Raw genomic sequence first — 15,739 nt, 5'->3', positions numbered from 1 at the left:
TGTTCTTAGTTCTTCTAAAGTTTTCGAAGACCACATGTTGTTATGTTTTGTCAATAGGTGTTTGCAGCAGGCCTGTAGCGAGGGGGGGGGGTGTTTAGGGGTTCAAACCCCCCCCCCCCAAATTTTCAGGTTATAAAAAAAACCTGGTTTACTCATGAATTTTAACTGGTTAACCAAATCCCCATGCTAAATCTATGAGACGCAAAACATTAAGAGTCCCTCCAGGCACTATCTCAAGCAGATATTGACAGGTTTGTAGTGGGGGTGGGGGGTGCTAGGGGTTCAAACCCCCCCCCAAAAGTTTTTTCTGGCTACGGCCCTGGTTTGTAGATATACCACTTTCCCCTAGGAATCTCCCTTTTATGATGGGCTTCCACTGGGGAGAGCCAAAGGGGCATTTTACTGTAAAATCTTGTCTTGTACTTTTCCCATACTTTAAGTAGTGCTGCCCTGACAAAGTGGTTGGAAATTTTTTTTCTACCTTTGCTTTTTGGTACCATAACATTTTAAAAAATCTAACAGTACAATAAACATTTATATAAATAAATCAGTGCATCCCAGAAAAATGTGATTTGTCCTTCCATTTCAGATAGTGATGCTCTGGGGGTCTGAAAATAAATCCTTCAGCTGGTTTTCAGACAGCTCTAAAGACTGCAGGAGGATGACAAAAGAGAAGTCACAGATGCAATGCAAAACTCAATTCAGTCTGTAATTTGGAATATTAAACATTGCAATAATATTGTAAGTGTTCGTGGTCTTTGTGACATAACAATTTTGCTGAAGCTAAACAGATCTAGGTCTGGTCAGTGTCCAGATGACAGTCTGCCTAGGAACCCCATATATGTATTATGTCCTGATGGAAAAAAGGCAAATGAAATAAATAGCATGTGCCTATTTTTTTTTCCTTTTATAGCATGAATGGACCCAATGTAGCCTTCCAGATGTTAGACTACAACGCCCATTAGCTTTAGTAAAATTACCTAATAGGGAGAAATTATGATGGTTGTAGTCTGACAAAGGGCTTTCATGTTATGCATAACATCAGAATTACATCTTATATCACTATTTCTGACATCCTAAATGAATATGATACAAGTACAAAAATGTTTTCAAGGTGCCAAACATGCCACACTTTCTAAACTGAAATTAAACCTCCAAATAAAGCTTTTGCCAAACTACATTCCTTTTTACAAAAATAACTGTCCACTCCAGATCTGTTATTGATTTTCAGTCAAATGCATTTTTTTTTTTGCTTTAAGCTATTTAACAGCAGGAGGATTGCTGTACCAACTACTAAGTAGCAGGCAAATGTTTTCTCCCACCGAGAGGCATAAACTGAGTGCTTGTTCTGAAACAAACAAACAAAAAATAACAAAATGAAATACCCCAAATACATTTGACTTCTGTATTGTTTGACATCATATTGTATATGGATTTTTAATGTTATATTTTATCTTTCATTCCATGTTGCCTAATTATTACCAAATCTAATTATTATAATCAACAGTACAAAATCTGCAAACTAATATTTGGATAGGAAGCCTTTCTGTTTAAAATAAACAAACTGAACTACCACACTATACTGAACTTCTTGTCCTGCCTTTACCATCTCCATTTCCTTCAGTTTCAGCCTTGTGTATATTGGACATGAAATGGTCGTAATCCTTTGACTGTATATTTTATGGCAGGAACAAAGGTACTCTGTAACTACAACATGGGTAGATACATTGGAAAACACCTGGGTAGATACACATGGGTAGATACATTGGAAAGGTGTTTAAAAACACCTTTATGACTCAGGCTAACTGCTGTAGACAATGCTGCCCATCTGTGCTAATTATTTTTTAATTTCTCCCACTTGTCAAAATATAAAAGGTCCAACAGAGAACATTATAAGAAGACTGGCATTACTTCATCTAAGAAGATGTCAAAGTTCAAAAATGATTTCAATAGTTAACACAATGTAGTCCCTGCTCTTTATTACTTTGTATTTAGAGTATTACTATTGCATTGCTTCCAGAAGTATGAAGCGCAAAATAAATAAGTGGGAAATATATGGTTATAAAATTACACAACTATTAAATCTGATTGCACTATTTGCCAGCTCAGCAGTTCTATTATGTTCTTCCTCTTAGAAAATCTCAACTACTAACCATAATGAAAACACACTAATCTTATACTTATCAAAGGGAGAACAGTATAATCATAGCTTCTGGCTGTTATTAAATATCCAACTGGAAAATATTAACTACCATATACTTGGGAACAACAAAAATGCAACCAGTTATAGGCTGTAATAAATACAAGTTGAGGGAAAAGAAAAAAAAAATTCAGAGGGAGATGGCAAATGGCCATGTTCTAATGAAAGGGAAATTAAGTGCCAACGTGTACTTGGCAGTTAAAGATGTCAAGAAACATTTACAAAAGAATGGAAACACTCTTTGAAAATGAACAATGTGTAGCTCTTGCTCCATGTTCAAATATATAAAAATACAAAAAGATAGGGTGTGTATTGACATTCATGGGCGTTGTCTTTAATATGTTAGGACCATGCTGACATTTTAAGTGGGATTAAAAAGGAAAAAAGTGGGGAAATATGCAATGTAGTCCTCATTTATATGCATATATATTTATATAATTTTCTGCCTCCCCTCAATATGGGGAACCAATGTTTCAACAAGTTGAGTAAAAATTGACCTCTGTTGATTAAAAAATCAGTTTGACTGAGAAGTATTAACTAGATTAACTAACTTTCAATTTTTAACTGTATGGTTGATATAAATGTTCACATCTACTGCACCTTTCAGTGACATTTCTGCCATTATGCTGCTATATTTTGCTGATATAGCTATGCTGTAAGCACAATTGAAATTTATGCTACTGTTATGTAAGATTAACCAGCGCAGCCTCACTTTTGTTAGGATTTCTATGTTAAACTGGGGAAACGTGTGTGAGTGGAAGATAAACCTCTTCTTTAGCGGTGGGTCTTTCATAGAGACAATCTTGAGACAACAGAGCTGAACCTTATCTGTTCCTCAGCTTCACCAAGAATCTACTATCTCATTCACACATTTTTAGGAATTATAATCTGATTCACGATGAATGTACAACATCTAACCCATCTACTAGGAACTCTAAAGGTTCTAGGATGGGACTATCAGTTTACATTCTGCACACATCCAGTCAAGCAAATTATGTTAGATATTTCTGTTTTCTTTTAATAGTTGCTGGATATGTATTTTATTGCTGTTATAAAGCTGTACATTGCCATTCGGTAAATTATAAATTTGTCTTATTAACAATACTAAGGAAGATGGAGATGGCAACAAGGAAGCTGTAAACAGTAGAATAATATAAGCTATGCCATGGATATATAATATGATTCATTTATTCCTAAATCTAATCAAGAATAGCTTATTAAAGCTATGCATTATATTTTAAAAGGCAAGGTGTTCCTGCTGCAATGACTGTTTTGCACCTTTTAATGGATTGATTTCATAATTCAGGAGCACTGTATATATTCATTTAGGTCTCCACTAAAAACTGTTAATGTCACCAATATGTATTTTATCAGTATCTTTTAGAGAGTACTACCATTCAGATTTCTAGCCATTCTATCATTCCAGAGCTTTCTTACAAAAACTTAGCTAGTATTGTACTCATTGAGCGTGTTCAATTGTCTTTTGCAGTTTCATGCCTAATGCTCTTTTTACCCTAAATTTGTGTGCTTCTGCAAGCCATGGATTTCCCAGATGTTTTTGTGCACCATCGATACTGTTTTTGTTACATAAGCAAGGCCACTTGCCTCTGCAAACACTGGAAACAGAGGTGAGAATGATAACCTTTTTTGTGGGCTTTAGTCCAGGCACATTTATACTAGAGGAAATTGCTGTACTTCAGAAGAGCCACCTGGTCTCTTGCACGGTTCCTGTAACAAATGTAGGCTTTACCTCTGGATATTGTCAATACAAAATTGTTTTAAGGAGAGAATTTATACTAGGCTGACTCTGCCTTGTAGAATGAATACACTTTGACACCTCTTTAACTGCCATGGCTCATGTCTCTTGGGTCCTGGGATTTGTAGAGTAGTGTGGCACCAGTCAACATCATCAGACAGAACTAAAGTCCTTGTAAAACTACAACTCCCAGGATTCTATAGCATTGAGCCATGACAGTTAAAGTGAAGTCAAATACATTCATTCTGCAGTGTAGATGTACTCCTACTCTTTTTATTTATTTTTTTGGTCAACTTTGTGTAGTTTGGGCTCAGGTCATGAGAAATGCCCAAATCTAAAGATATATGAGTATGTACTAATGTTGCTCAGGTGTCAGAGGGGCCACTGCCCTCCTGCTTTTTTTCCTCGTTTAGAATCACAGAATCCCAGAGTTGGAAGAGACCTTGTGGTTCATCCAGTCCAACCCCCTGCCAAGAAGCAGGAAAATTGCTTTCTTTTGTTCTTCCCTTGCTTTCTCTCACACATATCTCCTTTTCTTTCCATTCTCTTCCTTTTCATCTCTCTACTTATATCTTTTCACCTTTCCATTCTCTTATTTCCCTCCTGTTTCCTTCCTCTCATGCAAGTCACTTAGCAGCAGCCAACACGCTTTTACACCTTTTCTTTCCTAGCCATGTTACAGGGCCACCTCACCTAATAATCTGCTTCCTGGGTTGCTGTGAGATTTCCAGGCTGTATGGTCATGTTCCTGAAGCATTCTCTCCTGACGTTTTGCCTGCATCTATGGCAGACATCCTCAGACGTTGTAAGTTCTGTTGGAAACTAGGCCGGTGGGGTTTATATATCTGTGGAATAATGTGCAGGATGGGGGAAAGAACTCTTGTCTGTTTGAGGCAAGTGTGAATGTTGCAACTGGCTACCTTGATTAGCACTGAATGGCCTTGCAACTTCAAAGTCTGGCTGCTTCCTGCCTGGGGGAATCCTTTTTTGGGAGGTGTCAGCTGGCCCTGATTGTTTCATGACTGGAATTCTTCTGTTTTCAGAGTATTATTCTTTATTTACTGTGCTGATTTTAGAGGGTTTTTAAAAAAAAAATACTGGTAAATACTGGTGGCCAGATTTTGTTCCTTTTCATTGATTTCTCTTTTCTGTTGAAATTGTCTACATGCTTGTGGATTTCAGTGGCTTCTCTGTATAGTCTGACATGGTGGTTGTCAGAGAGGTCCAGCATTTCTGTGTTCTAGGTCCAGATTGGTTCATCAAGTGCTTTGCTATGGCTGACTTCTTTGGTTGGATTAGTCTGCAGTGCCTTTCATGTTCCTTGCATGCATTTGGTTATCCGTTTGAGGCAAGTGTGAATGTTGCAACTGGCTACCTTGATTAGCACTGAATGGCCTTGCAACTTCAAAGTCTGGCTGCTTCCTGCCTGGGGGAATCCTTTTTTGGGAGGTGTCAGCTGGCCCTGATTGTTTCATGACTGGAATTCTTCTGTTTTCAGAGTATTATTCTTTATTTACTGTGCTGATTTTAGAGGGTTTTTTTTAAAAAAAAATACTGGTAAATACTGGTGGCCAGATTTTGTTCCTTTTCATTGATTTCTCTTTTCTGTTGAAATTGTCTACATGCTTGTGGATTTCAGTGGCTTCTCTGTATAGTCTGACATGGTGGTTGTCAGAGAGGTCCAGCATTTCTGTGTTCTAGGTCCAGATTGGTTCATCAAGTGCTTTGCTATGGCTGACTTCTTTGGTTGGATTAGTCTGCAGTGCCTTTCATGTTCCTTGCATGCATTTGGTTATCCGTATGGAGCTCTCAGTTGTGCAGCAGATTAAACCACTGAGCTGCTGAACTAGTTGATCAAAAGGTCAGCAGTTCGAATCCGGGGATTGGGATAAGCTTCTGCTGTTAGACCCAGCTTCTGCCAACCAAGCAGTTTGAAAACATGCAAATGTGAGTAGATCAATAAGTACCGCTCTGGCAGGAAGGTAATGGCGCTCCATACAGTCATGCCGGCCACATGACCTTGGAAGTCAAATGTGGGCTAGGCAAAACTACGGTTAGGTGGATCTGTAATTGGCTAAGTGAACGAACCCAAAGGGTGCTCACCAAATGCTTCCTCTTCATCCTGGAAAGCAGTGACGAGTAGAGTGCCGCATGTTTCTGCCCTGGGGTTCTGTTCAACATCTTTATTAATGACTTGGATGAAGGGTTAGAAAGCATGATCATCAAGTTTGCAGACATCATCAAATTGGGAGGGATAGCCAATACTCCAGAAGACAGGAACAGAATTCAAAATGATCTTAAAAGATTAGAGAGATGAGCTGAAACTAACAAAATGAAGTTCAACAGGGACAAATGCAAGATACTCCACTTAGGCAGAAAAAATGAAATGCAAAGATACAGAATCGGGGACGCTTGGCTCAAAAGCAGTACACGTAAAAGGATCTTGGAGTCCTCATGGACAACAAGTTAAACTTGAGCCAACAATGTGATGCAGCAGCAAAAAAAGCCAATGGGACTTTGGCTTGCATAAATAGGAGTATAGTGTCTAGATTCAGGGAAGTCATGCTCCTCTATTCTGCCTTGGTCAGACCAAACCTGGAATCCAATTCTGGGCACCACAATTGAAGGGAGATGTTGACAAGCTGGAAGGTGTGCAGAGGAGGGTGACTAAAAGGGTCTGGAGAACTGCTGCTCCCTACAAGGAGCAGCTGAAAGAATTGGGTATGTTTAGTCTGCAGAAGTGAAGGCTGAGAGGTGACATGATAGCCATGTATAAATATGTGAGGGGAAGTCATAGGGAGGAGGGAGCAAGCTTGTTTTCTGCCCTGGAGGCCGGCTTCAAACTCTGGGAAGGAGATTCCACCTGAACATCAGGAAGAACATCATCACTGTGAGAGTTGTTTGGTAGTGGAACTCTCTGCCCAGGAGTGTGGTGGAGGCTCCGTCTTTGGAGGCTTTTAAGAAGAAGCTGGATGGCCATTTGTCTGGGGTGATTTGAATCCGATTTCCTGCTTCTGGGCCGGGAGTTGGACTGGATGGCCGGTGAGGTCTCTTCCAACTCTATGATTCTATGAAGTGTCTACGGACATCGCCGGCTCTTCGACTTAGAAATGGAGATGAGCACCAATCCCCAGAGTTGGACACGACTAGATTTAATATCATGGGAAAACCTTTACATTTACCTATGTCCACAGCTGCGTGGTATACGGTAGACTCCTGCAAAGGTGAGAGGATCCCTCTTGTCTAAAATGCCTTAGTCACAATGGGGGTGGAGGAAGAGATACTTATGCTCCCCTATTATTTCAAAAGTGGGGTGGGGGGGAGAGAGAAAGCGCAGCCATATTTTCCCGCCTCCCCTTCCTCCACCAATTGCTGCCTTCGGGTGGTCGTTAACCTTTTAAACTTCGGCCGCTTCCGCCCGCCACGTGCGCGAGAGAGTGAGAGAGCGAGCGCGCGCTGCCCCCTCCCTCCGCGAGACCAGGAGAGCCGTTGCCCGCTCTGAGTCCGAGTTTCCTCATCCCTTCCCTGTGGCACGCGAGAGGAGGCTTTGGCTTCTAAGCCCCGCCTCCATTCTCCTCCTCCTCCGCCCCCCTCCCCTTTTTAAGAAGGGGCGGGGGCCTTACCTCCTCCTGGCCAATGGAAACCTCAGGATAAAGTTGCCTGGAGGTGGACATGAGGGGGGTGGGAGTCCAGGCCACGCCCCCTGTGCGCGAGGAAGGAGGAAAAAAAAAAAAGAGAGAGAGATGAACGGGTCCTTTAAAAATGACCTGGAGAAGCCGGGGGCGAATTAGTCAGCCTCAGGGGCCGGGGTGTGCGCACGCGTAAGGCTATACCGCAGGGGCAGGGTTTCTCTTATAGAGATACAGAGATATGAAATTGTAAGAGTGGAGCTCAAAGAAAGGAGAGAAGAAGAAGAGGCTTCTTCGGTGGACATGTCTCCCGTCAGTGAGGAGCTGGGAGCCGGGGACGCCTCCTCCTCCTCCTCCGCCGCCACAACTGCGCCTTTACCGGTCCTCGACGAAGAAGGCAAGCCGGAGAACGGGGAATGGCACCCGCCCGCCAATGGAATAGGAGCTGCCTTGGAGGCTGAGGAGAGCGCTGCTTCTGAGGGAGAGAAGGAGGAGGAGGAGGAGAAGAAACTGGAGGAGGAGAAGGAGAAGGGGGAGCTCTTGCAGCCGCCGCTTCCTCTTCCTCCTCCTCCGGCTCCGGGGCCCGTTCCAGGCCAAGAGGAACCCGAGGCTTTCGAGCCCCCCGAGGGCGGCTGGGGCTGGGTGGTCATGCTGGCCTCCATGTGGTGCAACGGGACCGTCTTCGGCATCCAGAACTCCTGCGGGATCCTCTTCAAGTCCATGCTCAAGGAATTCGGGGACCCCAACGACAAGGAGCTCCTCTTCAGGGCAGGTGAGAAGGAAGGCCATCTGTCGGGAGGGCTTGGATGGTGGCAGAGTGGGTTTCAGCTAGAGCAATGGTTCTTAACCTGTGGGTCCCCAGGTGTTTTGGCCTACAAATCCCAGAAAGTTTACCAGCTAGTAAGATTTCTGGGAGTTGAATGCCAAAACATCTGAGGATCCACAGGTTGATAATAACTAGGCAAGAGGGAGGCAAAGGAAGCCAGCCTGCCTCCTCAGCTGGCTCCAAAGAATGCCTTAGAGCCTGGCATGGGCAAACTTTGGCCTTCCCGGGGGGGGGGGGTTGGACTTCAACTCCCACCATTCCTAACAGACAGTAGCTTTGAAGCTGAAAGGCCATTCAAGCTTAATCAAGGTGGCCAACGGAGCCCTCGGTGACCTAGGGGATAAAAGCCTTGTGGATTGAAGGTTGGGTTGCTGACCTGAAGGCTGCCAGGTTCGAATCCCACCCGGGGAGAGCGCGGATGAGCTCCCTCTATCAGCTCCAGCACCATGCGGGGACATGAGAGAACCCTCCCACAACGATGGTAAAAACATCAAAACATCCAGGCGTCCCCTGGGCAACGTCCTTGCAGACAGCCAATTCTCTCACTCCAGAAGCAACTCAGGTTGCTCCTGACACGAAAAAAAAGTGGCCAACATGGGCACAGCATATTCTTTGAGAACACAGAAATGCTGGACCACTCTGACAACTATCATGTCAGACTACACAGAGAAGCCATTGAAATCCACAAGCATGTGGACATTTTCAACAGAAAGGAGGAAATGATGAAAATGAACAAAATCTGGCTACCAGTATTAAAAGAACTCAGAACAGAACATCAGAACAGTAAATAAAGAACAACACTCTGAAAACAGGAATTACATACATAAATCAATCAATCAGGGGCAGCTACCACCTCAGAACAAAGGATTCCCCCAGGCAAGAATGAAGCTTGGAAGACCATTAATACTAATCAAGGTGACTGATTACAACATTCACACTTGCATCCAACATATGAGTTCTTTCTCCCACCCTGGATCTTCCACAGATATATAAACTTCCCTTGCATAGTTTTCCAATATACTTCACAACCTCTGAGGATGGCTGCCATAGATGTGGGCAAAACATCAGGATCTGCCATAGATGTGGGCAAAACATCAGAATGCATCTGGAACATAGCCTTACAGCCTGGAAAATGCACAACCCAGTGATTCTGGCCATGAAAGCCTTCGAAAAGTTTACCAGCTGTTAGGATTTCTGGGAGTTGAATGCCAAAACATCTGGGGGGGCACAGCTTGAGAACAACTGGGCTAGAGGGGGTCAAAGGAAGCAAGCCTTCCTCCTCGGCTGGCTCAAAAGAATGCCTTCGGGCCAGGCATGAGCAAATTTTGCCCTTCCTCCACGGGTTTTGGACTTCAACTCCCACCATTCCTAACAGCTTTGAAGCTGAAAGGCCATTCAAGCCCGATCAAGATGGCTAATTTGCAACATTCACACTTGCCTCAGGCAGATAAGAGTTCTTTCTCCCACCCTCGACATTCCACAGATATATAAACCTCACTTGCCTAGTTTCCAACACCTCACAACATCTGAAAATGACTACCATAGATGTGGGAGAAACGTCAGGAGAGAATGATCCTGAAACATGGCCCTACAGCCTGGAAAATTTATAGCAATACAGCCGGTAGGCTGTTAGGAATTGTGGGAGAAATCCAAAACACTTGGAGGAGGGCAATGCCTGCTATAAAGAGCTCTTAAAACTAAAACTTAAAACACGATTCCATAAACATTGAACCAAGGTGTTTAAAGTGGCATCAAACCACATTGATTCATAGGTTTGTGAGACATTTAGGCTTCTCCATTAAGAGAGCTCAACTACCACAGTGGACTGCACATCCCAATATTCCAAAGGATGTAGCTATGGCAGTTAAAGTGGTATCAAAGGTGCTGTAATTCTCAGGACGCAATAGAGGAGATGTGCTAAAAAGCAAAGGATGAGAATACTCCAGTCTCGGCAGGTCCAAGTGGCTGTGGTGCTGTTTGGAGAGCTGCCAGTGGCTTAGGCGATTGGCTTAGGTGATCCCTCGTAGTTCGAGGACGATTGTCTTCCATTTCTGTTGTCTTGGGGGTGTGTCCGTAGGTGGCTGAAGAGACCTATTATTGATCTGCATGTTCTACCACAGTGAGGACATCGGTTTCCGGGTGGAAGGCGGTCACGGTCAGGGTTGGCTTGACGGGCCTTCCTCTTGGCATGTTTCTCCTTTAAGCCCTCCATTTGTGCCTCTTCGAACTCTGCAGCACTGCTGGTCACAGCTGACCTCCAATTAGAGTTCTCAAGGGCCAGGGCTTCCCAGTTCTCAGTGTCTATGCCACAATTTTTAAGATTGGCTTTAAGCCCATTTTTAAATCTATTTTCCTGCTCACCAACATTACGTTTCCCATTCTTGAGTTCAGAGTAGAGTAACTGCTTTGGGAGACAGTGATCGGGCATTCAGACAACGTAGCCAGTCCAGCGGAGTTGATGGCGTAGGAGCATCACTTCAGTGCTGGTGGTCTTTGCTTCCTCAAGCACGCTGACATTTGTCCGCCTGTCTTCCCAATAAATTTGCAGGATTTTTCTGAGGCAATGCAGATGGAAACACTCTAGGAGTTGAGTGTGACGTCTGTAGACCGTCCATGTTTTGCAGGCGTAGAGCAGGGTTGGGAGAACAATGGCTTTGTAAACAAGCACCTTGGTATCTCTACGGATGTCCCGGTCATCAAACACTCTCTGCTTCATACGGAAAAATGCTGCACTCGCAGAGCTCAGGTGGTGTTGTATTTTGGTGTCGATGTTGACTTTAGTGGAGAGGTGGCTGCCAAGGTAGCGGAAATGGTCAACATTTTCTAATGTTACACCATTAAGTTGTATTCCTGGCTTTGCAGAGGGATTAGCTGGTGCCTGTTGGAAGAGCACTTTGGTTTTCTCGATGTTCAGTGAGAGCCCGAGCTTCTCGTATTCTTCTGCGAAGGTGTTTAGAGTGGCTTGTAGGTCTTCTTCTGAGTGCGCACAGACTACGTTGTCATCAGTATATTGGAGTTCTATAACAGATGTTGTGGTGACCTTGGTTTTGGCTCTCAGTCTGCTGAGGTTAAATAGCTTGCCATCTGTCCAATAGATGATTTCCACACCGGTGGGAATCCTCCCATCAACAAGGTGAAGTATCATAGCGATTAAGATGGAAAATAAGGTAGGGGCAATAACACATCCCTGCTTGACACCTGATTCCTCCTTAAATGGGTTACTTTGGGAGCCATTGCTGTCCAAGACTGTTGCCATCATGTCATCATGGAGGAGCCGAAGGATGTTCACAAATTTGTCAGGGCACCCGATTTTTTGGAGGATGGTCCAGAGAGTGCTGTGATTCACTGTGCCGAATGCCTTTGCAAGGTCAATGAATGCCATGTACAGAGGTTGGTTTTATTCCCTGCATTTTTCTTGGAGCTATCGTGCAGTGAAGATCATGTCCAATGTTCCTCTGGAGGGACGGAAGCCGTTCTGAGAATCTGCAAGGGTGTCTTCTGAGATAGGGAGAAGGCGGTTTGCAAGGATTCTTGCGAGGATTTCCCCAGCGGAGGTTAGAAGGGAGATACCGCGATAGTTCCCACAGTCTGTTTTATCTCCTTTCTTGAAAAGGGTGATGATGGTGGCATCCTTGAAGTCTGCTGGGATTTTCTCGGTCACCCACACTTTTCCAATGAGCTGGTGGAGTTGTTGTTTCAGCTCAGGTCCACCCTCTTTGAAGATTTCAGCAGGGATCCCATCAGGTCCGCTGGCTTTGTTGTATTTTGTTGGCTGATGGCATTGCTGACTTCTTCCAAACTAGGCAGCGCTGCAAGCTCCTGAAGGGCTTGGGTGTTCATTTTACACCTTGTTTTTCTTCCTTGGAGTCTGCGTTTGGGGACGATCTTGATAGCCATCGTGGATTGGATTAACCTGTGGTCTGTCCAGCAGTCATCAGCACCTGTCATGGCTCTTGTGAGAAGCACATTGCGGCCGTCTCTGGCACGTGTAATTACATAGTCCAAGAGGTGCCAATGCTTTGACCGAGGGTGCTTCCATGATGTCTTGAGTTTGTTTTTCTGGTGGAAGAGCGTGTTGGTGATGATAAGGTTGTGCTGTCCGCATTTGGTGAGAAGCAAGATGCCATTCGAGTTGCTGTTTCTGACCCTATCTTTTCCTATGATCCCTGGCCACAGGTCGGAGTCCCATCTAACTCTTGCATTAAAGTCCCCCAGGAGGATGATTTTGTCCTCCTTAGGTATCTCCGATAGGATGGTGTCCAGCTGACAATAAAAATTTTCCTTGATGTCTTCATCAGCATCTAGTGTTGGTGTATAGGCACATATGATGGTTGCCTATTGGTTTTTGGCAAGGTTAATTCGGAGGGTTGAGGGTCATTCGTTGATGCCAGTGGGTGTTTCAGTCAGGTGCTTCATCAGGTCATTTCTGATAGCAAAGCCAACTCCGTGTATTCTTCGCTCTACTTCAGGCAGTCCCTTCCAGAAGAAGGTGTAGCCTACTTTTTCTTCCTTCAGCTGTCCCTGTCCTGCTCTCCAGGTCTCCTAAAGGGCTGCTATGTCGATGTTAAAGTGTTCCAGCTCCCTTGCAATGATAGCAGTCCTGCGTTCAGGGCGTTCGCTGTCAGTGTTATCCAACAGTGTCCGTACATTCCATGTTCCAAAGTTCATTTTAATTTTTTGGCCGCAGAGTGGTGATCCCTCTGGATGCGGCAGTCCAGTCAGGGATAAGAGAGGCAGACTATGTTTAGGGCACCTTTTCTAGCCCCTTCCTCGTGTGGGGTGAGCAGAGCGGATCCTAAAAAGGGCTGGTCAGTCATGGATACAGCTGCCGGACTACTCAACTGCCTCGGACCTTGAGGTAGAATGGCTGAGTCCATATCCACCGCCCATGTGCCAGTCTGTGACTAGGGGCTTCCAGATTTCACAGTCCTGCCCCTGTCGCCCCTCGCTGATTGCCGTGGGACTTTTGCTGGTTTGTTTTTATTTTTCTTGGAAGATGCTTTTGCGTGATTTTTTTTAATGTGTGGAAGTCGGTGTACAGCCGGTCAACACACAGTCTTCACAGAGTGAGGTCCCAGCAGTGGTGTGGTTAACACAACGAGAGTGGCTTATCAGTCTGTTGCAGCTTTCTTCCACCTTCACAGCAGTTGTAACATGTACCATGTTATCCTCCGCCTGCTCCGCCATTGAGGTCTTTGGGTCTTCGGATTGTGCTTGGTCTGGATCCTCCCCTGTGGCCCCTCTTGGGTGTGCATGACACCAGTGGTTGTGCTCTCAGGTTCATTGGAACACACAAGCCCCCTCACCACGACAAGGTGACAATCCATCGAGGGGGGCTGCCAGTGGGCATTTGTGTCATCCCTTTCAATATATCTCACAGGTAGAAGGAGTGTGCAGAGCATCTTTCCTCAACCTCCTACAAGGAGAGTTATAGTCTGGAACATCTGGAAAGCACCACTGTGAAGGAAACTGCTGTGGATGATTTTTGTTGGGTTGCTATGAGTTTTCTGGGCTGTATAGCCATGTTCCAGAAGCATTCTCTCTTGACATTTCTCTCACATGGCAGGCATCCTCAGAGGTGTGAAGCCTGTGGAAAGTCCAGGTTGGGAGAAAGAACTCTTGTCTTTTGGAGGCAAGTGTGAATGCTGCAGTTGATCACTTTGATAATCATTTAATGGCCTTGCTGATTCAAAGTCTGGCTGTTTCCTGCCTGAGGGAATCCTTTGTTGGGAGGTGTTAGTTGGCCCTGATGATTTCATGTCTGGAATTCCCCTGTTTTCAGAGTGTTGTTCTTCATTTACTGTCCTGATTTTAGAGTCTTTTAATACTGATAGCTAGATTTTGTTCATGATTTTTATTCCTGGGTTATAAATGTTATTTCCTAATTGGTTCTATCATAAAAACATGCTATAGTTTTTCAATATCTCATAGAATCTCAATCAATTCAACATAGTTTGTGGCAGCCACAAAAATGAAGTTTCCGGAGTATAACAACTACTTTCAAAGTCAGTACCACACAATTAAATAGGAACATTTTTAAAATTTGTTACATAGTGCAATCCCTGTAGCAAGGTTTTGTTTCAAGTGAGGGAAGTTACAGAGGAAAGGATAGTCAACCCATCATTCCTTCTGAACAGATCTTGCCAAGAAGGCCCTCTGATTGGTTAGCCTGAGGATTGCTAGAAGTAGGAAACAACACAAAGGCACAGAAACAATTAACTACATGTCCCAGCACAACCATGGGCTGCAAAGCTGTGGACAAGTGAAATGAGTTGCATCCCTTGTAAAATGTACAGAGTCTGCATACCTCAGATTCCCGTTTTTGTATCATGACAGCACTGCTGAATATAGGGATCATGGTTGTTGTGATGCAGTCTGTGGTCAAAGATTAGATCTTTAATTTGATTGTAGTTTTGAATGGGGGCTTTCTATGTAGAACACCAGGTGGCTCATGAGGACCTGTACCTCCCATCTGCCTTTGCAGAATGATGCCACCATTTGAAGCCTTCAGTTTTTGTTCTTCATAGGTGCAGACCTGCTTTGATGGTGGTTTGCTGACATTCAGTGTAAGAAAATTTAGGATCCATGTTTTTATGTCATAGTAGTAATTTGTAGGGCTAGATATGTGATGTGATGCGTGTGATGCTGCTTTTTGGCATTGTTAATTATCTGTCTTTTGATGGTAATGTTTCCTTTTTTTCTTGGAGGTTTCTTCTTGTTGTGTGCCCTGGTTAATCTATCACAGAGTTTATTTGAATCAAGTATGATAATCTGTGCTTTAGATACATTTTTGCATTATACTAAAACAACAAAGTACCAGCTTTGAATCAAACTCATGCCAGAGATCTGTGAATTTCGTGGTGTTGTCCATGGACAGTATGTGGTTTGTGATCAGATGGATGGCTTTGGTGACAATGTAGGCCTGTTAGAATTTTTGCCTCGTGCTTGTATCATAGTAACACCATGAAGAACTACCAAATCCATGCCATTTATTGGACAACTTGTAGAGCCTGCTGCCTTCTAAGCAGAGGAGTTCTTGTTTTTACATTGGCACATGGAAAAAGGAGAGGAAATGTGATAGATGTATAAAAGTAATGACATGTGTGCAGAAAATAAATAGATTAAAGGAGTAGCAGCTACTGCATGTCACATCAATCCTTACATATTGCTCCTATTACATTATCATTTAGTCCACACATACATACACTTTGTCCTATGGAAAGGACACCAATGATACCAAGAGGTGTACTGGGCTTTCCCTAAGAGAAAAATCCCATGTAGTGTATTCTGAATGTATATTTATATGGATGTTTTAATTAATGTTATTT

At 43.8% G+C, this 15,739-nt stretch overlaps 1 protein-coding gene across 1 annotated transcript in view; it reads left to right on the top strand.

Annotated features, from left to right (window-relative positions):
* The first annotated feature begins 7,659 nt into the window (after positions 1–7,659).
* slc16a10 (solute carrier family 16 member 10) overlaps positions 7,660–15,739 on the top strand; it is a 68,691-nt gene continuing 60,611 nt past the window's right edge. Inside the window, exon 1 of the mRNA XM_062968988.1 lies at positions 7,660–8,357. Coding sequence (XP_062825058.1) covers positions 7,889–8,357 — 469 coding nt within the window. The 5' untranslated portion in view covers positions 7,660–7,888. The remainder of the gene's footprint in view (positions 8,358–15,739) is intronic.

The sequence above is a fragment of the Anolis carolinensis genome, chromosome 1 (genome assembly GCF_035594765.1).
Source record: "Anolis carolinensis isolate JA03-04 chromosome 1, rAnoCar3.1.pri, whole genome shotgun sequence".
Taxonomy (NCBI): Eukaryota; Metazoa; Chordata; class Lepidosauria; order Squamata; family Dactyloidae; genus Anolis; species Anolis carolinensis.
This window is presented reverse-complemented; position numbering and strand designations above follow the sequence as displayed.